At 32.8% G+C, this 25299-nt stretch overlaps 1 protein-coding gene and 1 pseudogene across 21 annotated transcripts in view; both read left to right on the forward strand.

The window, feature by feature from the left end:
- The window catches only part of PHF20L1 (PHD finger protein 20 like 1), a 77588-nt gene that overhangs the window by 25391 nt on the left and 26898 nt on the right, over positions 1-25299 (forward strand). For 11 of the 21 annotated variants that reach the window (XM_058276058.2, XM_058276056.2, XM_058276062.2 and 8 more), the window contains 7 exons: positions 2457-2664; positions 3202-3330; positions 8564-8646; positions 12137-12389; positions 14420-14608; positions 14875-15081; positions 25041-25097. In XM_058276058.2, the coding sequence (XP_058132041.1) occupies positions 2457-2664; positions 3202-3330; positions 8564-8646; positions 12137-12389; positions 14420-14608; positions 14875-15081; positions 25041-25097 (1126 nt within the window). The remainder of the gene's footprint in view (positions 1-2456; positions 2665-3201; positions 3331-8563; positions 8647-12136; positions 12390-14419; positions 14609-14874; positions 15082-25040; positions 25098-25299) is intronic. The other 10 variants (XM_058276060.2, XM_071208040.1, XM_058276071.2 and 7 more) reach the window with 1 other exon arrangement.
- Positions 22268-23057, forward strand: LOC139436433 (Parkinson disease protein 7 homolog pseudogene; annotated as a pseudogene).

Here is a 25299-nt window from a genome sequence, read left to right on the forward strand (position 1 = left end):
AATGCCAAAAGACAAAACTACTGAAAAAAATTTGGCTACCAGTGTATTTCCTTTAGTTTTCCATTTTTTTTCCTTCATAATTTTAAATTACAAGCATACTAAAATGATTTATAGAATGGTTTTTTTAATAAAACAATTGCATTGTATGTATGTCTTTTTTCCCTAAAAAATTTCTGACTTATTTTCATCTAGGAAGCATTAATAAGTCAGATGTTATTTGCACAAAGCTAAGAGAATTCCTATATTGCATATTATCTTCTAGATTTTTAGCACTTTGAGAATTCCTTTATGAAGATATAAAGTAAAATTTCTTTTATTAAACTGGCAAAAAATAATGTGTCAAATAAATGCATTGTGGAAATGCTCTACTCCCAACTTTCTATACTCTGTAAACTATGGTTATTAGTAACAATTTTATATATGTTAGCCTCCAAAGTAATATTTTAAAGTCTAAATAAAAGCCTAAATGCTGTTGTTTCTGACTCTGAACTTGATGAATATTGGCAAGTCTTACCTTGCATTCAGATCTTAGCCTAAGTATATTCATGAGCTTTTAATGTTACAGTGAAGGGAATATGATCTGCAGTCCCTTTTACATTGTAGACTTATTTTTCTTACTGGGGAAAGAAGTACAGTAAACGTGTTGATTGCTCAAAATAAGGTCCCACTCAACCTTTCCTCCCTCCCTCTTTCCTTCCTTTTTCCTCTTGAGGGTGTCCTGCTGATACATAATTTAAAATGAATTTCACTAGTGTTAAGGATTTCCTTATAAGGTGTTTTACTATTTACAAAACGTTTTTTTTGCAAACATTATTTTATTGGATTCTTATACCTTTAGGTATGGCTGAGATTTCTATTTCACAGTTCAATATTCAGAACTTAGAGAATTGAGTGAATTACTTAAAGTTACACTCAGCCATTATGTGCAGTGATCCTTGGATCCTGATCTTCAGATTTCAAGCACAGTGCTCCTTAGCCCACTACTCTATATGTTATCTACAGATAACATATGTTATCTAATTCATGGAAGGATCATACTTCAGTTATTTTTGACAATGATTCTTTCCCATTGAAAAATACAATAGCAAAATAATGGGAGGATTCTTTAATCACCCATGATTAGGAAGACACCTTTCAGGAAGTATTTTTTTGCATTAAATTTAAATCTTTAAAAGGGCTATATGATTATCTTCTAGTTTTCTCCTTTATTGGAGGTAGAAAACAACTAGGGATAAAAAGTAACCCCGGCATTTGTCAGCATTTCTCTAAATCCTTATATTTTTTCCCACAGTGGTTCCTGGTATATATAGCAGGGTATATTCAGTTGACAGTTGATGAATGAATGTTAGATGAATTCAACCACATGACTTTTCCAGTTCATTTCACCCATGAGGGGGAGAGAGAGAGAGAGAGATTTTGTATGTTTTGTTTTTAATGGTTTATTGTCTTTGCTATTTATTTTTCAAGGCTGATTAGCCAGCAACCTGAATTGCTTAATGACTTGTGTTTATTAACGTAACCCATGATTTAATTACATCGAATGTGAATTTGTTAATTTTTTGGCCTAAGATTTTAATGTACTACACATGTTAGCTGAATCTGAATTTGTGGTCAATTTGATAGAACCTCAGTGGAAGATTAGCTGTGTAGAGATTTTTACAAATATGTTTAAAAAATCATTTTGATAGTGAAAATTAAAACATTAGCATCACTTCTTGACACCTTTCCATATTTTTTACAGTAAGAATTTTTAGTTAAAAATAGTAAGAGATATTTAGCAACAATTAAATTAACAGAAAAAAGTAAATATCATACCTCAGAAGAATGATTACTCATACAGACCCAAGAAGTTGTAGAGGGAGAAAAATTAATCTGGAGACTGATAGTGTGTACTTCACAATAATATTAGGTTGTGCTAAATTTGTAAACACATTTTAAAAGGTTTAGAAAATAATAAAACCCACGATTTATGTGAAACTGACTATAACTTGAATCGGGTACATTCTTCCTAATAAGGAATAGTCATTTGCTCAGTGGGAATACATTTCTTTTCTTCTCTGCAGCATTGCAACGTAAACATTTTTTCTTATTTCTTTTGCCATCAATTGTATTATGGAAAAGAAATGTAATTTAGCATGTAAGTCCTGAAGTATAATGACAGAACGTCATGTCATATTCTAGATTTGTGATAGGTTTCCTCTTATTTTAGATTTTATCCCTGTGAAAAGAAATCAAAGGGCTATTTGTTTTTGAATATGGAAAGGTTATACAGTCCAGTTAACCCTTTAATTAAATTTGATAATCTATGTTGTTTATCTTATAAATCCCATTAATGTGATTTTTATGTGCATGTGTATGAACGTAGCTTTGAAATGTGATACATCTTTTTATTACTAGTGTAATTACATTTTGGATAATTTTTAATACTTCACATATTTTGTGTTTTTCCTTTGGAGGATTGGATAGCTTTAGTCAAAGCAGCTGCTGCAGCTGCAGCCAAAAATAAAACAGGGAGTAAACCTCGAACCAGCGCTAACAGCAATAAAGATAAAGATGAGAGAAAATGGTTTAAAGTACCTTCAAAGAAGGAAGAAACTTCAACTTCTACAGCCACACCAGAAGTTGAGAAGAAGGAAGATCCACCCACATCTAGTGAACCATTTGGTACAAAATACATTCTTACCCTCATTTCATAGGACAGTGGTAAACTCACAGTGTGAAAGTCAAACCTGTTCATTACCTAGAGTTTTGTATGCATAATTAAATTAGTAGGCTTTCCCCTAGCACAATATGATGGTTTACATGTTTAGCATCTGACCATTAGAACTGAAGATTGATGTGGGTACTTGATATTGGATGCCCTAAATATTCTTGGATAGAAATAAATTGAGATTTTGATTTGTAACTTCTTGAAAGTAGATTTTTGTTTCTGTTTTGTGTTTTTTCTTTGACCTTTTTCATGTATTTCAGTATATCATATGGGAAAAGCAGTAAGTCATTCTCTTCCTGCTTTTCTTTCCTGAGGAATAACTGCTTTATTTCTGATATATCGGTCTGAAGGAATTTGTGTTCTTTAAAGTTTTATGTCAAGCCCTAGATTAAAAACCAATAATGAGCAAAGCAGTTTTACTATTTTTAAAAAGTCTGTTTGTTTTAATTTTGGATGCTAGATAAATTCTCATATATGTATTCTATTAAAAGTAGGACTCCATGTAGAGAACGTTCCAAAGATGGTCTTTCCACAGCCAGAGAGCACATTATCAAACAAGAGGAAAAATAATCAAGGCAACTCATTTCAGGCCAAGAGAGCTCGACTTAACAAGATTACTGGTAAACTACAATGATTCTTTTTTTGGGGGATGGAGGGTTTAGTGTAGTTTATATTCAATAAAGCAAAATGCATATTTTGGCTCAGAATGATGAACTCTGAATAATAAGAAAGATCATTACTTTACTATTCTTCAAGGTTAACTCCTTTCCATTCAGTTTTGTCTGTTGTAAACTGTGGCAGATATCACCTACCTCACAGGGATGTTGTGAGGATTGCTTAGATACAATGTTATAAAATTCCATAGTTTTTAATCACCTTTGTAGTAGGGGTTGTTTATATTAGAATTGAATGAATTGCTTTTGGTAACCTGTGGGGACATAATTTCTGAATTTCTGAATAATTTTATAAAATCATTCTTACTCTTGACCATTTAAAGATGGTACCATATATGATTGAAAAGATGAATATATGAATTAAATTCAGTTCTTGAATCTGTTAATTCCCAGTATGAAAATAGTTTTGTACATTTCTTTTTTCTACCCTGATCTTCAGGCTCGTTTGTAGATTCGGGGCTTACTTTCCTGTGCTTTCTTGTAATTTAGAAACTAGCAGTGCTAGGATATAGGGAAACACTTAAAAATCCCTGCCTGGTAAGTGTACATAGAAGACGGTTTTGAAGTATTAGAATTAGGGCCAGTCTTACTACGTGCTGTGACTTCCAAGGCCTATTTAACCTAATAATTTTAGTCTTTAAATTTAATTGTGAACATATTTTATTGTTCTGAGTGTATGTTGAAAAGGGAGTTATATTAGTTTAATTATTCAGTCATATGTTCTTATTTTAAGGATAAAATGGTTTTTAGTGCCCTTGTCCTAATAAAGCTCTGTGAACCATTTGTTGACATTCATTTGGATAACTTGAAAAAACTTGATTTTGTTGTCAGATCCAGGAATAAATGTGAATTAAACATTTTGACCATTTTCTTAAGGAGTGGAAGACCCACTAAAAGATGACTGGAGCTAAGGGGTATTTAGGACCACTGTTTTATTATTATGTATATCTAAGTGATTATAATTGGTTTCAACAGATGGGAATAGTCTCTTCCTTTTAGTTTCTGTTTTTTTCATGCCTTTCTTTGATAACGATATATTTGGCTCCATGATCAGAATATTTCAAATTGATTCACCCACTCCACCTTTTCCTTAGAAACTATTAGCTTTGGAGAAAGCCAAAATGTTATCCAACTCATTGTTATGATGGCAACTTGAGACTTCAGTTTTACCTTAGAGTATGGAATCCAGTGCTGCATGATGTAGCAGAAGCAGAAGAGTCCTTCAAACTCCTGTGACACAAAGATTGAAGCTATGCAGAGAGCAAAGAAGATGGTGACACTGATGCAATACCACTGCCAGCCTACCAGCATCACATTTTTTTCCTTCAGTCTGGATAACCTGATCTTAGTTTCAGTCAGTTTACTCTTACACATGCCCTACTAGGAAATTCAGGCTCAATGTTTAAAAAAATAAAAAAGAAAATAATTGAGTCTACAAGGATCGTTACCTCCCTGTGGCCTTGAAAAGACAGTGGGTTAAAAAGAATCATTTTACCCTGTTCTTCAAGGAAGGTATACTATTGGTCCTGGAGCTCCAATGGAGGGACTTTTTCTTCATTTCCTTCTGGACTCTTGGTGAACAAGTGATACAGTTTGGCAGCAGCAGAAAAGCATAAAATTTTACAAATAAGAAATCAGTACAATATTTTTCCTTTACTCAGAAGATTTAAGTGTATGATAATCCTTTTAATAATTCCTCTCTGTGCATCTGTCTCACTTTTTGTCATGACTATGTAATGTAAAAAAATGATACTGTAAGATTGTCTTCAATGGTTGAAACTCAGACTTGGCCTCTGTATAGTAAATTTCAATGGCATTCCATATAAAGAAATGAGAACTAATATGAAACAGTGATTTTGATGTGGCATTATGATATATTTTAAACTTCTCATTCTTACTTACATGTGTCTTTTCTCCCCCTTTACTAGAGTTGGGATCATGGCAGGATCTCAGCCTGCTCTGATATAGTTCCCCCTTCTCCATTTTATATTTCTTTTAAATAGTAAGTTTCTAATTAGAAATAAGAGGACCAACCACTAGATAAGTGTTTATTTCATGTGCTTATTCATTCTCTTTCTGTTCCCTTTCTTCCCCTATACCGCACAGAGATTCTAAAACTGATTTCTATATAGAGAATGTATAGGTATGACTTTTTTCAAATTTCCCATATAGGTAGACGTTGAAAATGTTGTGTAGTATATGTATATGTTTTTCCAGGGTTGTCTTTTGTATAATGTAAAGTTATGGAAATGATACGAGTTATATCTTATGCTTTAAGCATACTGATTTATAATAAATAATTTTAGATAGAGAATCAGGAGTCCATATTGTGGACCAACTAGCTAGCAAACTGAATTTGAGTAGATTTTAAAACACATATTGTCAAGGGAGTTACAAGAAGAAACATGAGTAATTGGCATATGGTCTGTTTCCAGGAGTTCCTAGGGGTTCCTTAAGTTTAGGCATCTTAGATATGATTGTGCAACTTAAGGAATTTTAAAAACCCTGAGGTTTGAATTGGTTAATAATATGTTATTAATAATACTGTCAAGAATATTTGATTCTTGATCCCAACAAGAAGATTGTGTTTTGAAATTCCTGGGTGAAAAACAGACAAAGAATTGAACCACTTTGTTCTTCCTTTGCTTCCCTTTGCCATTCCACGGAGGTCTGGCATCTATTCCAGTTGTTCTGATTGTCAGGGAAAGACTAACTGTTTATTTTATAGCTAAAGTGGAGTAGTGAGAATTTATGAATTTGTTGGTGGGATTCATGAATATTTGATTTTCTACTATTTAATGTTTAATAACTTACTGGAAATTCACAATGCTGTTTGTGAAGATAATTGACATATAGTCTTCTGTAGGAGAGCCTTTAGTAATGATAATTAGTAAGTATTTGCTTATAATTAAATTAATTTCATTTGTATCTGTTTTCTTCCAAATAATTTTTCTCATTTTGTAAGAATATTGTTTTTCTCCTGAGAATGTTATCAGGTCAAGGTAAACAGATTTTAAATTCTCTCTTAAGGCAGACATAACTAGAGTCCTTTTCTCAAAGACCTATTTTTTGTTTCCTTTTGTTATTTCTTTTCACAGCTCTTTTGTAAGTTGATGTATATAAAGTATAAAAAACATCTTATTGATCATATTTGGGCCTTTTGACTCCACTAGATTAAAAAGTTGAATTTTCTAAGCTAATTTTTATGCTGTTTTTATTCCATTACTTTTTACAAGCACTTTAAAAGGCTTTCTTTTTTCCTTCGCAAACCATTAAATGGGAATGCTTTTAAGTAATTAAATTTACTCACAGGGTATGTCTCAGGATTATTTTGTTTCTTTTAAAACTTCTGCCGTATTTTTCATTTTGTATTTTGTAATCTCTTCAATCTATTGATAAATATTAAAATGTATTTCTGTCACCTATAGGTAAAGAAACAAAAGTCAGAAATAATGATTTAACGGGTTGAATAGCAAGTATTTGTGCTGTTTGAATAACCTTTTGGAATAGAACCTCTACTCAGTTCCTGTCCAAAGAAGAACTTGATTTCCTAATTATTTTTATATCAATAGCTCAGTTATTCTCAAGAATATTAACTTGAGAAGAAAAAGCTAGTGAATGTGGTTTTTAAAAGTTCTAAATGAAGAAATACTCTATGCTAAGTCTGAGTCATGTAAAAATATGTTCATAAGTTATATAATTTAGGACTGAGTTAATAGTTTTTAAACTATTTGTGCAATTGTTTGTATTCTCTTGGGGCTTTTTTCCCCATATAAATGTACACTTTATGTTATATGAGACTGAAACAAGGTATGTAGAATGTTACCTCAAATTGGGCCAAATACCAGTTTTAACACCAATCACTGCTGTAACGCAACCTACTGTGTCTTAAAATACAATTCCAAGTGCTAGTTATTCAGCTTTCCAGTAAAGAAAAGGTGTTTTTTTAACTAATTTAACATTTGACTCTAGTATGCCTTTAATAATACAATATTTGATTTACTTTCTATATCACTTAGCATCCTTGGGTAGTTATCTGAAAAAGTCAAGAGATGTTGTTACATAAATAGCTCTAAGTTATGTAGCAATTGAAACACCTTTTTCTCCTGTTAAATACATGGTAGACAGCTTCAGTAGTATGGATAGTATAGCTATGATCAGTTTACTAATTATGATATTGATTATGCAGCATGCTACCTATGAAGCCGGGGTTTTGTTTGGCCAACTTTGAAATGACATAAAAATGATTTTTTAGTGGCCTTTCATACGCAGGATGGCCCTAAGTTCAAACTAAAATACTTAGTTATAATATAAGGGGAGTAAGCATGGCTTCATTGAGGCTACCTGATAGGCTTGGCAAATAATTTTGAATCAAAACAATGCCTTTCATTTATAAATTAAGAGTTTTAATCACTTATAAAATTAATTATGTCTGCTCTAGATAAAATGTTCCTGTGTTAAAATTGAAAAATAGGGGTATACATGGGAGAAAACAGGAATTCTAAAATTATTTCATAATTTGTAGAATGAAGTTTTAATAGTAAAGCTCAAATGTTCTAGGAAGGACCCACCCTTATTTTTCCAGTGTAAAGTGGACCTATCAGTGTTTTGGAAACTCTTGTAAAAGGTTAAGAGCTCTAGTAAGAAAGTAAAATCCAATTGAGCATTTAAAAATACTCTGAGAAGAGATAAACACATTAAAAAATCCATGTGAAATGGAAAAATCGCTTTTTTTTTTTTTTAGCATCGCCTACAACGAAAAAATATTACCTTATATTCTAGATGTTTGGGAGAATTCTCATAATTTAATAATATTAATTGTACATTTTATTTCAGTTGCATAAACGGAGTCCATGTTATCAGTATTAACCATCTATGCCATCTTCTATTTCTAAACATTAAGCCATTGAATTTTTGTTTTTTTACGGAATGTGTATTTTTTCTTTAAGGAATCAAACAGGACAAAAAAACCATGCAAGCATGCTTAAGTTCTAATTCAATCCCTTAGCTCATATTTGGGTGTTTGTACTTTTTTTTAACGAATAAACATTTGAGAATATTTACTTTCTGTATGTTAAAAATATGGGGGATTTCAACAGGTAAAAATTTTGGAGAAGTTAATTAGGGTGAAAGTCAATTATTTTTTCTAATAAGTAATTTCTGTACAATTTTTCTCAAGGTTTGTTGGCATCCAAAGCTGTTGGGGTGGATGGTGCTGAAAAAAAAGAAGACTACAGTGAAACAGCTCCAATGCTGGAGCAGGTATGAAATGGTAGCATTTGATTTTTTTCAAGGTTCCCACTGGAATGGTCATGGAACTATAGTATCTGCGAAATTGAAATTGCCCTTTTGATCAGATATGTGAGTAGGGAACTAATTAATTGATATATTTTTAACTCTGCTTACTCTAAGGTATACATATATATTGCAGACTTTATTAGCATTTGTTTTCAATAGACTGGCATTAAAGCCTTTGTCTCCTGAAATTTGAAGGCCTGGAGACGGGCATCCCAGGGTATAAGCTTACAGCTGGATCACCTTTAACTAGCTTACAAAAAAAGACCCTTACACAAATACTTTTAATTTGTGAGTTAAAACAGGGTTTTTTTTTGACATCTAATAAAGCTTCTTTTGTAAGAAGTTTCTTTTATATTGTACCACTTGGTGTTGTTATACTGACTATGTGTTTTATGAATTGATCAATGAGCCATACATTTTTGCTAGGATGTATATTTTAATAACTGTAAAAAAAAAAAAGTTTAAAAAACTATTAAGGGTCTGTCTTTAAACCACCTAATAGAGGAATTTAAAAGTGAAGGTTGCAGTTGCTACATATTGCCTTGGCCACTTTCAGATTCCCACAATACCTGTACATAATGAACTGTGCATGCTTTTACATTCTCTAAGGGCTTAACTTCTTAGGCACTGAACGACTATAATAATACAGTAATAGCCATAACTGGATTTCCTTGGTTCTCCTGTTTTAAAATCTGAGCCTTAATGTAGATTTAATAATCCTTTTTGTATTTTAATTTTCTTTATTAGTAGCCTAATAAAGAAGATTTCAAAATGAGTATATTTTGCTCTTCTCTATATACGTTTTAAAAAGTAGTCCAAATTTAATTGATATTGTACTGAGTTTTTCAGGGTTATTTTAGGTTTGATTTGATAACAATGCATTGTTTTGGTGCCTCCATTAATGTTGTATTAAATCAGTGGTCTTTTAAATTGATTAATATGTCAATGGATATAACCTTCTGACTTTCTGTGATTATCAAACGGTTAACTTATTGCCGTTATTGTCAATCTATCAACCAAATTTTAAATGACTCTTTTTACTATGTATTACTATATTCAACGTCCCAGATATAAGAATATTTTGTATTTTCACCTCTGTTTATGGTATTCTCAGATTGCAGTAAATCAGGGACTTGGGTAATAAAATGTTTCTGGAAAATTCATTACAATGTCAATCTTTCATTATGCACAATCCTGCTGAGGTGAATGTGATTGTGAAAATTACTATATATGAGAGTATAGTGGGCAGTGCCCATTTCAGAGAGAAGTATAGAAAACATTTGAAATTGAGTTAAAAAAAAAAAGAAAGAAAAGTTGAGTAACTCGGCTGTTCCATTTGCATAATTCAAACACTTTCTGAGAGTCCTTGCCAGTTTTGTAACAGAGACCAGTATCATTAATGAAAACTTTGTAAATTAAATTTTTAAAGGAATATTATGCAATTCCCTTATTTTTTATTTATCATTCAGGTTGATTTAAATGTAAAAATGTTTTTTTACTAAACTCTTAATTTTTATGCTAAGTGTTAGCCCCTATTCAAATTTTAAAAGCCGAGTTATAAAACTCTTAATTACATCTCTATTGATACCAACAATGGACCTAAGGAGAGGTATTGTTTTTGTCACTTACCTCTGTTGCCCTATTGAATAAAAATAATGTCAGTCATTACATATATTGATAACAGGCCTATAGCCAAACTTACTATGCTAATGGATTCATTTTATTGATATTTTTTAAAAATCCAAACTTTGTGGTCTTGAATCCCAGTTCTCAGATTATTAATTATAGATTATTTAATTGTATTAGGGATATGTCATGTTATATTTACTTTTGAATAAAATTTGCATTAGATGCATAATAATTCAGTAAGGTTTTAAAAATGTTAATTTGTCCTTGTTTAGAAGTTAAGCACCTTATCAAAATATTAATTTAAGTTTTAAAATCTTGTTTTATAACTTTGTAACTCAAGAGTAATGGATGCTGTAGTGATGTCTTTCACATATGTGAAGATGAACAATAAAATTGTTTATTTACAAGTAATGGCTCTAATTACTTTTCTGGCAACACCTTTTACGATAAACTTAGGAATACATTCCATTTATGGAGTACTTTTTCAAGTGATTAATCTGCACTTATACACATGTATAACAAGTAAATTAAAGAGTAGAAATGGTGACAAGCGAATGAATGGGACTCTTGGCATCAGACCTTTATGTGGTATGTCCAACATGCCGTCTGTAGAGCAGAGGTGCCCTACTTCACACCAAATATACACTTTTTCCACCAAATTTGAGCACCGTGTTTTAAAATGGGAACAGATAGTTATTTGGTCCCCAGACAATGATCTTTCATACTCCAGAGAACCGCAGACTACAGACCTGATGGTCATCCCTCACAAAAGTTATGGAAATAGTAAGGTTTCTTGGGGATAAGCATTTTGTTCTTTGTGCTAACAATTTGACTCTAGTGTAGATTTAAAAAATTGTGTGTCAGATATTTTGTTCTTGGATACATATATCAGAAAGAGAATACTGTGTAGGCATCCCAACACCATGGATTGCAGATCCAGCCAATGGAGCTCTTCTCTGTAGTCAATGAACAATGGAAATGTTCACACATTTTTACATATGTAATAAATTTTACTGCCAAATAAATAAAAATATTTTTTATGAAAGAACTGACAAAGTTCTGATTTTTTTTTAAAAGTATCAGTTGGCAGGAAGAAGGTAAAATCTCTCACCTAAGAATGCGACGTATTTTGTTTTTAAATCCAATGTTTTAAACTTACACTTTATCTCCTTGGTTTCCTTTTGTTGTTTGTTTTGTATTGTTTTTTAGTTTTTTAACTCTCTATTGCTGGTGGCTCTGATTTCATGATGCATTATGCTCATGAAACTGGCTTTCAGCACTAAAATGAGTTAAAGATAATGTTTTGTTAATTTGGTCATTGTTTTTCTGTTGAGATCTTTCTTTAAAGGGAAACTGTCTGCTTAGACCTCCACATACATTTTGATAAAGGAAATTTTATAAGTGTAGTCAAAAGTCAAAAGATTGAATGTGTTTCTCTAATGCTCTAAAACATGAAAATGCTGTTTATTTACCTAATTACTGTTAATGTCATTGATAATTGTTGTTCCAAAAGAGATATATTTAAATGTTCATGGAAAACATTTGTCCAGTAACATAACATTTAATATTCTGAGGATATTGTAAATAATATTTTGAAAAATTAGAAATTTGGAGTAAAAGTTGACAGTATCCATTTAAAGACAGCCTATTCAACTTTTAGTTAATAATTTGTGGGGTTCTTTTTGGTTTTTCATTTGTTATAGAAATGTTATATGTTGCTTAACAATGTTTTTGGATACTAAAGTTGCTTAACAATCAAAATAGAATACAAGAACAAAATTGAAGAAACCAAAATAAAAATATCAATTTTTTATTATTTATTCAGGCGATTTCACCTAAACCTCAAAGTCAGAAAAAAAATGAAGCTGACATTAGCAGTTCTGCCAACACTCAGAAACCTGCACTGTTATCCTCAACTTTGTCTTCAGGGAAGGCTCGCAGCAAGAAATGCAAACATGAATCTGGAGATTCTTCTGGGTGTATAAAACCCCCTAAATCACCACTTTCCCCAGAGTTAATACAAGTCGAGGATTTGACGCTTGTATCTCAGCTCTCTTCTTCAGTGATAAATAAAACTAGTGAGCACAGATTTTTAAAAAATAGTTACTTATCCTATAAGATACATTTAAACACAGTTGATTGTAGTTATATTGTATTTTTATAAAGTTGCTTTTACAAAACTCAAGTGGATATGGTAGGGAAAACTTGAAACTATTTCAGGGTCGAAGACCATGTACATTTCTGATTGATTTATTGTACAGAGACTACTGCTGGTTGAGAAACCTTACCATTTAATAACACAAATTCCACTGTAGTTTGACTCTTCTCAGGTAATAAACTAAACACAACGAGAGGCCTGATTCATTATAAAAAAAGAAAGAAAAAGAGATCCATTGTATGTATTTTTTCTCAACTCACAAGGCTATTCCTGTGGATAGATTTATTTATAGTGTTCCCACGTGTCTGTAATCCCCTTCTGCAATATATTTTGCTCAATCTTATGCTAGGATTTAGAGTGCAAACTTCAGTTTAATCTTACTAATGAATGAAGACATATGCTTCCGTGATCATTTTTTAAAGATTTCACTATTTCAGTTCTTTTAATCTTAGTCTTTTTAAAAATAGCCTTTCAACAAAATTGTATACATGTATGAGACAAGACTTGTGTTGAACCTGAGTTTCTTGTACTGGTTTGTAATACTAGTTAGTATTCTAGGTTAAAGACAGAACCATTACATGAAAAATCACTGGGTAAAAGATACTTTTCTTTTGTTCTTTATACAACAAATGAATTAGTAATATGACTAGGAAATGAATATGATAGTTTTTTAATGAACTATTCCATATCATCTATTTTTAAGAACAACTAAAGATGTTGGCATTGAAAAGACTTTTATGAAACTTATTAATCACCTTTTCTATTCAGTTGCCGTATTTTCTACCAAGCCGTATTTTTCAATTTTTGGTCTGTTTTTTTTTTTTGTCTCTTCTTTTGGTTATTTTTCCATTTTTTTCTTTTAGGTGAATGGGTAGAAAGGATAGGAACAGAAAAATTCAATTGTTTCTTCATAACATTCTTTTCATTAAGGCATTTATCATGAAATAATGTCATTAGTCACTCAAATGCCACATGACATTACTAAGTATTTCATTTTCAAGTTTTTTCATAATGTTATAGTAACTGAATTTTATTCTTTTTTTTTTTTAGTTGCCACCATGTCTTTTCATCTATTTTTGTAACTTAAAGTATCAGCCTCTTTAGACTACTTTTATTTCCTCTTTCTAAGTTTACATGAATATGTTGGCCTATTCCTGCCTGTTCTCAATAGTCAAATATACTTACACGTCATGAGAAAGAAGACATCTAAAAGTTAAAAACAAAACATGACATTAGAGATTTCTTTACTTGTGTGTTATATACTTAGAAGAAGCTTAAAGGACTTACCAAGTTATTTATTAAAACACAAGGGCAAGAATATTGTCATATTTTTTTTAAAACCTCATTGTTTGCCCATGAGTATATAAAGTTGTTTGTTCATTTTTTTTTTTTTTTAATGAATCAGGCCCAGAAATATGTTTATAAGAATCCATTTGGGGAATGGGGGTGGGATAAAATTTATTTACATTTGTTTTACTTTGGCAAATAAGGTAAAGCACTAACTGCAATGTGTGTCAGATTTTTATCACCTATGTCCCCTGCCTTTTTTTCTCTTAGAGTTTCTAGATGGCCAAAAGGGATGTATTTTTTCTTTAATTTTTGATATGTGTTTTACATAAAGGAAAAATGGCACTTTACACACTGATCTGCAATTAGAGAATTCACTCTACTCTGTCATTTGGGAAATGATCTGAAATTAATGTTCATGTTATTTTCTTTCGGTTGTAGTAGGTTTTAGATTTTAGAAATTTTGATTAACTTTTTTGTGTGTGTGTGTCTGAGGGCACAGGTTTTGCCTTTGATTACCTTTGGAACATTCTGTTCCTTGTGGATACCTTATAACATCATCAGAGGGCAGAATTTGAATCATTTTTCCCATTTATCTCCTTAAATATTATAAGATGATCCTAGTATGTATCTGCTTCGTGAACATTGAAGATCTTTTTCTAGGTCCTCCACAGCCTGTGAATCCCCCTAGACCTTTCAAGCATAGTGAGCGGAGAAGAAGATCTCAGCGTTTAGCCACCTTGCCCATGCCTGATGATTCTGTAGAAAAGGTTTCTTCTCCCTCTCCAGCCACTGATGGGAAAGTATTCTCTATCAGTTCTCAAAATCAGCAAGAGTCTTCAGTACCAGAGGGTAATGTATATTGATTTAATATAGAACCAAATATAGAAGAAGATAAAGAAAACTTAAGTGATAAAGATTATTAGAATATTAAGAAATTTCTGCTTTTTCCTTCTTATATTTGCGCTTGTAAGCACTTCATTTATTCTAGAAATATTTATTGAGTACCTTCTTTTTGCTGGACACTGTTTAACTTGTTTTACACTTTAATCCACGTTGATATTTGCTGAGCCAGTTTATGTATATTAATATTACATATCATTCTTTATTTTGTGTAGTGCCTGATGTTACACATTTGTCGCTTGAGAAGCTGGGACCCTGCTTCCCTCTTGATTTAAGTCGTGGCTCAGAAGTTGTAGCATCACTAGTTCCAGATCCCTCTTACAATAATGAAGGCCCCAGGGCAGAAAAGGAAGCTACACATATACTGACATACCCTTCTTCCAAAGCAATAACTGATGGAAGAGGAACACCAACAGCATCAGGTAAAAAAAATTCTTTTTACTAGTAGCTAGACTTAAACAGTTTGATATGCAATAGCATTATTTGAATTCCTAGATAATTCCTGTTCATAATACTGTTGTATAACATCTATGGGAGATTAGATTCCTCCATCTATTAAAGTTCTCTTGTGTGACCATTTTACTGCCATATCCCTGGACATAATTATTAACTTTGCCACATTAGCCTTATTCTTTCTCTCTGCTTCTTCATTCTTACCTTATTTCTACTAAATAGAAATTATGAGAACTAAATATAATTACAGTAACTCTTGGTTCTGAAGCCAGAAAATATGTTATGGGATCAATACCTAGTTTTAAAGATTTTAATAGTAGACTTAGATATTTGTGCCTTTATCATTAGTATAAACCTGTATTTGGGACAGAGTCTCCAAATATAAATGTAATTTGTTATAAAGTTACTTGGGGTATATAATTTGTAAAATCACTTACGTATACTAATACAGCTTTTGGGTGATTTATGATATTTATCATACTCTGAAAGCATTTTGAAGGTATTTTAAATCTTAACAGAATGTTTCTATTTCTCTTACAATGTTGCTTTATTTTGGAAGTTTTATCTAATTGTTACCTCAACCAAAGAACACATATAATAAGAAAAGGCAAATACCAGTTTCATATGCTTTTCTAGTAAATTACTAATTTAGAATTAGATGGGTGAGTCAGTTCTGAAATGCAGAAAATATAAAACAGTTACTTGATTTGTAGCCAAGATTATTAGGGATAATTGTATTTAGCAGCATCTTCCCTTGAATCATTTTATCTACCACCTCCTTGGATGAATCATAAAATACAGCTTACTTTTTTTCTGGTGGTGGTATGAAATAAAACAATTGAAGTAACTTAAAAATGAATATTTTTTATTCTACTTTTACCTTCTTATTCCTTCTTTCAAAGGAAAAATGTTATTAATGTTAAATATTCAGTTTTCTACAGTAACATTTTACCAGTGAATATTGAAGTTATTTTGTATAGGATAGTGATTCCTTGTCTTGTCTTAAGAAAGAAATGCTAAATGAAGATTTGTAGGTTTTGAAATATATCTTATAGTTTCCCAAATCTGAACCATTACTTTTTGACTCTTTATTAGCCCTTTCTTTCCTGAGGGTATTTCAGTTTTCTTCACCCTTTTCCCACAGAATTTTGAATTACTCTTAACCCTTTGAAATATTTTTCCTGATGGTGTTATATAGTTCTTTACCAACCTGGAATTTGTTACTGTACTAAATATATGAAAAATATGTTGTTAAAATTATAACATGTATCCATTGGGAATATTGTTCTTAGGTGTGCATGTGAAAATGTTTATGTTTTCCTTAAAAATGCATATATTCTAATAGTGACAAGACTGAAATGTAGACCAATATAAATAGGTATATAATAATTAAGAGTATTATGATAGTCAGATTATATATCCTAAAAATGTCAAAGTAATAATTGTGTGGAAATATTTGATTCAGGTTATTTTGCTGCTACTTAGAGTGTTAACTTAGTCTTTAAAAAATAATTCTGGCAAAATCTTGGAGATACGGCTAACTACCATGGAGGTATGGTTCTTGTAATGGTTAAAATGAATTAGGGTGGAAAGGAGGCACACCTACAATCTTTTTTAGATATTAGAAATAGCTATTTGGGAAAATAAACATAATAAGGCAGTTTTGTGAGAAAGAGAAGGAAGTTTAGATTTGATGAGTTTCTAGATTTGTTTGTTGAAGAGTGAGGCTTGTGGTTTGCTTAATGGCACAGTGGCTGACAACTTAAATTGCTTCAATCAAGAAATTGCGTGGTTTTAAATGTTAAGTACTAAAAGTGGGCTTATTAGAGGTTTGAACACAATATTTGAACTGAAGGGGGTAAGGTTCTCATTGGTTCCTAAGACCCTTTTTATTTTTATTTTTGAGAGAAGTTATGGCATTTAGATCATATTCGAATTGGAGAGCTTTTGATTAAAACTTTGTGAGCATAGCTCACATTAAAATTCTAAATTGTCTGCATGTTTTTCTTCCTTAACATATTTGTTACCCATCCTCTATAAACTATTGTATAGTATTTGTTGGACTTATGTCTGCCCCTATCTTGTTTTCCATCTAGATTCAAAATTTTAAGGGTTTTTATGTCTTTTATTATTTTTAATGCTTTTGTAAAGGTACATTTTGTTAATATTGAATTTTAAAACTTCCAGAGTTTTACCAGAACTTGTATCAAAGGCATTTTCTGGACTATTTTTGTCAAATTGTAACCATTGGGGTGTTTAGAATGATGATGTTAGCTATTAACTATTAATATTAAGAGTGTAATGTTTAACAGACATAAGTTTTTACTTTTTTGTGTGCAAGATATGTGTGCACTGCTAAGTTTAGTAGTCATGCTAAAGAATTGATGAGATTATGAAAATGATCAAATGTTTCTAACAGGTTACAGTTTGCTTTTAATTGGTTTTCCAGTAGAAATACTGGCCTTGCATGAATCCATCTAAATCTTCCACTGGGATGGATGTGGACATGACTAATCAAGGTTAGGGATACTGTCACTGTTCACATTACCAAAAAAAAGTAATTGGTACCCTTGTAAATAGTGATGCCTTTGTTTTCATTTTGTTATCAAAATACTTTATGAAACAGAGCCAACCAGTTTTAGGTAGTGATAGAGCCTCAAACCATTCTGTTCTGTCACTGTCTGGGAATGTGAATTAGTTCTCTTATCTGCATACTGAATGTATATGTAAGAAATACTTAACTGCGTCTACCTTCTTTGTGGAAATAAAGGATATGCATAATGGATTTTAGGTGTTAAATTCTTTATCAATTCTAAATATATACTATTAACTTGAGACATGTGGATCAAGTTTAAAAAACTTCACCTTGAAAAATAAACTTTTCCTGTGGTCTCAAGCACCTTAGGCCAACAAATACTTATTGGCCCTCTTGTCAAAATACCGTCTTAGGATCAGGAACCCAATGAGCACAAGATAGAATCTGTTCTTGAAGGACTTAAAATCTGAAAGGGATATAAAACTAGTAACTGCAGTGTAAATAACTTTAATGCAGAATGTAAGCGCCTTAAAAGGAACAGAGTGCTTTTGTGTTCAAAGGAAGAAAAGATGCCCTCATTTAAAAGAACACAGGGGGAAGTGGATGTGGCTCAAGTGATTGGGCTTCTGTCTCCCATATGGGAGGACCGGGTTTGATGCCTGAGGCCTCGTGGTATAAAGGCATGCCAAGCCTGTGCTGTGGGTCAGACCCATGTGATGAGTGATGCAGCAAGATGAGAACACAACAAAAGAGAGACGCAGGGGAGCATCAAGGGGAGATGTGGCAGAAACCAGGAACTGTGGCTCAAGCAAGAGGATACTCCTCTCCCACATCAGAGGCCCCCAGATTTGAATCCTGGTGTAGCCTAGCAGACTAAATGAGAAGCAAAGATTTTAAAAAAAAGAAAAAAAAAGAAAAGGAAACAGACACAGAAGATCACACAGTGAATGGACAGAGACAGCAAAACAGCAAGGGAGTTGGGGAGATTAAAAAAAAAAAGGAGAGGGAGGGGAAAAGATGGCTTTGTGGGTGATCTAAGCTGAGTTGATGGAATTGCACTTAGGGAACATTGGAGGCCCAAATGCCCACCCTTTGTCCTTCCTTTCATCAAAAATTAACTCACCTCTCTGAAACTCACTTTTTCATCTATGTGATAAGGAAGTTGTCGTTATTGATGTCTGGGCACTTTGGGCTCCAAAATTTTGGTTTTTAAGATACATTATTTATTATATCATTGATCATGCATTTTGATGGAGTCTTAAGTTTCTTCAAAAGAAAAGATCATGATATGGTAGGATTAAGTTTCAAATATTCTTAGAAATGATAACTTACATTCTTAGTAACTACAGTGAAGACAAAGTTGGGATATATAGATTTTTTGAAAATAATTTCTAAAAAATTTTATTTTTAAAGAAGCTTTAGATTACGTAAATGATATATCAAAAATATAGGGAGATTCCCATATGCCCTGACCCTCCCTTCCCACACCTTTCCCATCAACATTCTTGATTACTGTTGTACATTTGTTCCAATAGATGAACATATGTTGAAGCATTACCACTTACCATGATCAACAGTTTGCATTATACTTTACACTCTGCACTGTACATTTTTATAGGTTTTGACAAAATGTGTAATGGCGTGTATCCATTTTTGCAGTGTCATTCAGAACAATTCCAATGTCCCAAAAATGTCCCATGCTACACCCCTTCTTCTGTCTCTTTCCCCTCAGAACCTCTGTGGCCACTGCTGTTATAATAGTGTTACAAGTTCTTCCATTGTTAGAATATTATGTCTACTTTAGTCCTTAGTTGCATTCCTACCCTGTGTGTTCATTCCTCATCCTGAGGATTTTAGAATAGTGATGCTCACTTATTTCTGATTGAGAGGGGGCTTAGATCCCATGGGGCCGATGGATGGAACTGTCTTGCTTGCAGTTTTATTAATAGATAACTCTCTATTTTTTTGGAATGGGTTTTGTCTGTCATCATCATCCTGTTAGTTGTCCTGGGTGAGTCCAATGAACTGGAGAGTGGGTGTTGGCTGAGATTCAGGGCTCAACTAGCATATGAACAGTCAAAAGATTTAAGTCTCTGAGGCATACATCTAATGGGTATAGTACTAATTATAGGTTCAAATAAAAGGGGCAGTAGAACCATATATAGGGAAATTATAAATGAGTCTAACTCTGTTAAATTGGGGAACACAGATTACAAGGTAAGGCCCACTGACAGGGTGCAGAATTCCTGAGATTGTTGGCCCTGCCTGTAGTATCTAGATATCTCTAGAGCCTTTAGGAGCCCCCCTGCTTGAGGCACAGTTTACTGTGGCATTCAGTGAGATCCTCCTGAGACGTGTATAGGTGTAACCTCTAAAATGACCTCTCGACTCTGTATGAAATTTCTTAGCCAAAAATCTCATTTGTATTTAATATTTCCCCCTTTTGGTCAATGTCTTTTTCCAAATGCTTTTTTTTTTTTTTAAAGATTTATTTACTTTTTATCCCCCCCCCCACCCCCAGTTGTCTGCTCTCTGTGTCCATTCACTGTGTGTTCTTCTGTGACCGCTTCTATCCTTATCAGTGGCACTGGGAATCTGTGTTTCTTTTTGTTGTGTCATCTTTTTGTGTCAGTTCTCTATGTGTGTGGCGCCATTCCTGGGCAGGCTGCACTTTCTTTTGCGCTGGGCGGCTCTCCTTACGAGGTGCACTCCTTGCACGTGGGGCTCCCCTACGTGGGGGACACCCTCCTGTGTGTGGCACAGCACTCCTTGCATGCATCAGCACTGCACATGGGCCAGCTCCACACAGGTCAAGGAGGCCTGGGGTTTGAACTGTGGAACCTGGACGCTCTATCCATTGGGCCAAGTCCACTTCCCTCCAGATGCATTTTTGAACAAATGAATATATAAGTATCAAGCAATCATAAGTCTTATTGTAGGATATTATAGTTAATATGGATTTGGTTATTGGATTGATATTGATATGATGACTATACTTTTATAATATCAGGATATTAATAGGCCATTGAGATTTAAGGTGCTATTGTTTGAAATGTATTAGGCTTTTCTTCAAAAGAAATATCTTAAAGTAGTTTTTGAAAGAAATATACATATCAGTAAATGAATAACCATAATTAATTTCATTAGACTTTCGTTATATGAAATCTCTGTAGAGAGTCCATGGGTTATATTATATATAAGATACTATAATAACCTTTAATCACCAAGGAAAAGCAAAGGTAGACCATGGGCTTAGTATGGAAAAACAAAGAAACATATCAGACACTGTACCTAACCAGATTCGGTGGCTTTTTAAAATGACCTTCATTTTTAAATGTACTTAAGTACAATGCCTTACGTTAACTTTACATGTACTTTTTAAAAGCCTTTTGTTTTAAATTGGTTTTCTCTCTGTTTTTTTTTTCCTCCATAATTGTTCAAAGTGAAACTGTAACTAGAGATTTTATAATCCACCCTGAATGTATGGCTTCCACAGATCCTGGGGTTTCCATGGAGTGTCTCAGGGATTGCCTCCTTTTTTAGTAAGAAGAATCCAAGATATGTAGCATAACAGAAAAGGCCTGAAAAATCTTTCTACATTACTGTTTTTTAAAGATAGTGTGCAAGCAGAAATGGTTCCATTTTTTCTGGTTTTTTTTTTTTGGACTGTCCTGTAATCTATGTGAATAAAATAATCTGTTGATAAAATTTACTTTAAAAATTAGTGTTCTATAAACTAATATCCTAGTATTTGGCTCTCAGTTTCTAGCACTTGGTGAAATAAAGGCAATGTAGTGAACTCATAAAACCACATTTATTTTGTTGTTGAATTCTAGAATAGGGCTCTTCTATATTTTCTTTGTGTGTGTTTTTAAAGTCCTATCTTACTGCACATGTGTATTCATTTTGATAATCCTTAACTTGTAGAAATTAAACTGCTGACAGTCCTTTGTTTACTTTTGAATTTTACCACCTATAAACCTGTCTTAGTTTGCCATAAGAAATATCAGAGACTGGTTGTATTAAACAACAAAAATGTATTATCTCACAGTTTTGGGTGCTAAACCTCCAAAATAAAAGTGTTGGCACAATCATGCTTTCTCTCAGGTTTGCAGGGTTCTGATGGTGGCTAGCCAGCAGTCCATAACTCAGCCTATCCCTCCATCACATGGTCATCTTTTTCTGTTTTCCTGACTGCATACACGTTTTCTTTGCTTGTAAGGACTCCGGTCATAATGGGTTAAGGCTCACTTTAATACAGTTTGGCCTCCTTTTAATTAATAGGATCTTCAAAGATCCTATTTACAAATTGATTCACATCAGCAGGACCAGGGGTTAGGACTTGGGCATGTCTTTGTGGGGGGCACAGTTTAATCCATAACAAAATCTCAAGGTTTGGGAACCACTAGAACATGTGAAAACTGACTCTAGAACTGATTTTCCTTGAACACTCTGGGAATGACTATATCCATTCTGCTGAGCTATAACCTCTTTGTTCTGGAGCAGTGGTTCATAACCGTTTTATTTGTACCTGAGGGATCCTACATTCCAGTCAGTAAAGGTAGCTCATAAGGCAATTCCTGTAAATTGACACATACCCTCCACTCCCATCTCAAGAGGTTCCAAGCATTGCTTCACCTTTCACCTTTGAGATTCAGTATTTCAGAGTATTAGGAACCTGGTAGGAAGTGAAATGAGGCTCAGGATTGAAGTGATTTTTTGAACAACTTTTTAACTAAGTCTTTAAAATAATACAACAAAATGGCTTCAAAAAGAGCTCTGGTCATTCTGGCTAAAGGAGCAGAGGAGATGGAGACAGTCATCCCTGATGTCATGAGACAAGCTGGAATTAAGGTCACCAATACAGGTCTGACTGGAAAAGAACCAGTTTGATATAGTGGAGATGTTATTTGTCCCAACGCCAGTCTTGAAGATGTAAAAAAACAGGGACCATATGATGTGTTGGTTTGCCAGGAGGTAATCTTAGTGCACGGAATTTCTCTGAGTTTAGTGCTATGAAAGAGATATAGAAGAAACAAGAAAAGAGGAAAGACCTCATAGCATCCATCTGTGCATGTCCTGTGGCTCTGTTAGCTCAAGAAATAGGTTTTGGAAGCAAAGTTTCAACATACTCACTTGATGAAGATGAAAAGAGGAATGGAAATCACTACAGCTCCTCAGAGAACCACGTGGAGAAGGGTGGCCTTATTCTTACTAGCCATGGTCTTAGAACCAGTTTTGAGTTTGTTTTTGCTAGTATTCAAGCACTGGGTATCAAAGTGGTGGCCGATTAAGGGAAAGTACCATGCGTTTTTAAAGATTACCACAGAAATATATGAGTGAGAGAAATAGGCTATATGTAATCTGTTCTCATTGTGTTAAATTCAACAAAAATGGTTTCCTGTGCAAACATGAGGCCATTACTGTCTTTGTGAAGGAATAACTAGAAAGAAAAGTCTCAACCTGCACATTTTGTGTCCATACATTTCTGAACTTTGTATGCAAGAGCAACAGGTTATTTAGCAAACTACTGATTGTTGATTCTCTTGTGAAATCAAATTCATTATCAGCTTCATTTGTAGCTCTTAATTTTTGATAGAGCTGCTGAAATAAGAGAAGAGTGAATGTATTTTGCATGGCAAGTAGGAAAAGCATAAAAGCAAAGATTAAAAGCCTTGTGATTTTTTCCCCATTCATTAACTGCATTTTTAATTTGCTATTGAAGAATATCAAAAAAGTTGGCTGTGTGGGGAAAAAAGAAAAAAAAAAAAAGAATATTGGGAACCTAAGGGGCAATAATCATTGTCAAGTGCTTCTTCTAAATGTTTATATACAATCACTGAGGATTTATAAGGCAAATTTCTCACTTGCATTATAAATGCTCTACCAGTTTGCAAGAAAGTTGCATAATATATGTAGAATTTTCATGCTGCAGTTATTAGTAAATTGAAGGAAGTGAAGCATTTGCTGAATGGTCTTGATAGTAAGGAAATTTAATCATATTTTTCTTTGCTTTGATTTCCCATTTATCCTTTCATCATAAAAAGTAGAGATTATCAGTGTTCTTACTTTAATTTAAAACCTACTTATTAGAGCCTTATTGGTATTTGATTCAGGTTGAATGGTATTTTTATATTTTTGTTAGTTTTCATTTAAATTATGTAAAATATTTGAATGAAAGAAGTTGTCGATGTGGGAAGAGTGGGGGGTGGGAGTGGGGTATATAGGAACCTCATTTTTTAATGTAACATTTTGTGTGATCTATGTATCTATAAAAAAAGATTAAAAAATTAAAATAAAATGAAATGTTAACTTTGATATTTAGTGGATATGAAAAATCAAAAGAATGTTGATATTAAAACATAATTTAATAAGCTGAAATTGTAGTTTAAATGCATGATAGTATTTTTCTTAGATTAACCCTTAGACACAAATAAGATCTAGCATTGGGAATGGTTGCATATGAGTTGAGAAGCTTAGTTAAATGTGTTAGTATCAGGTACAAAGCTATTGTAAGGTACACTATTGGTTTAAAAACGTATTTTGGACTGTTAGATAAGAATATTTAAGTGTCTTTAAGAGTGAGTATTTTTATATGTAAATAATGTCTTCGTATTTTATGTTTAGATAAAGACCAAAAATGATTTGCAGAGTAGCTCTGTTTTGGCCATTAGCTAGCAGTACATAATGGAGTTCAAGGTTCAGGTTTGTTTTAGGCAACAGGAGAGTAAATCTTAATTTAAAGCTTTTATATAAGTTGTTGAAAACCAATATGCTTTAATATGTTGTTACATATTTCTGTTGGATGATCTGAGTGGTATTCATATTGTGACTCTCATGGAAGCAGAAATGTCACATGGGCTGATCACCTGGGTGAATTCTGACATCTTATGGATTGCTAAAGGCTGTAGTGCCAGGCTAAACCTTCACTGATTCCCTAGTAAATTTATCTAAACATTACTTATATGTAGACCTTTATTTGTGCTATTTCTGGAAATTGTATAGTCTCAAATTTTCTCTGTCACAAAAGAGCACGTGAATAAAAGCACTTTTTATTTGCCAGGCATTGGTCTAAGACTTTGCATACTTTAACTCATGTAATCCTTACCACAACATCAGGTAGATGTTAACTATTCCTGTTCTACAGATGAGGAAACTGAGGCTCAGAGACATTTAAATTACTTTCTCAAGACTGTATAGCAAGTAAATAGGAGAACCAGGATTTGAACTTGGGTAGTCTGAAGGAACATAATTCATCCTTAATTTGTCAGTTTTTGAAGCAAGAAATCCCATTTTCCTTATTACTAGTTTGTACTGTTTTGTGACAAAACATTGTCCTGTATGTTTAACCTTTTCTGACTAAACTTACATTTTTTCCCCCTAAACCTGCAGGAATATTGAAAACAGAAAAAAAAGTGAAATTGGAAGAAAAAAGCTCAACAACATTGGGTATGAACGGAAAGTATCTTTAAGCAAAAAGCATGGCAGAAAGTGGAGGACATAGTTTCTCCTTTACTTTTTGCCTGTTAATACTCATTTAGGTGTAAGTGTTCATCTGTTTTAGTATTTATTAGTGTTATTCAGCTCCAGATATAGATTAATTACATTTCTTGTAGTTTTTTATGTATTTTATGCAAGGGATGCTCTGAGA

Source organism: Dasypus novemcinctus, chromosome 14 (genome assembly GCF_030445035.2).
Source record: "Dasypus novemcinctus isolate mDasNov1 chromosome 14, mDasNov1.1.hap2, whole genome shotgun sequence".
In the NCBI taxonomy this organism is placed as follows: domain Eukaryota; kingdom Metazoa; phylum Chordata; class Mammalia; order Cingulata; family Dasypodidae; genus Dasypus; species Dasypus novemcinctus.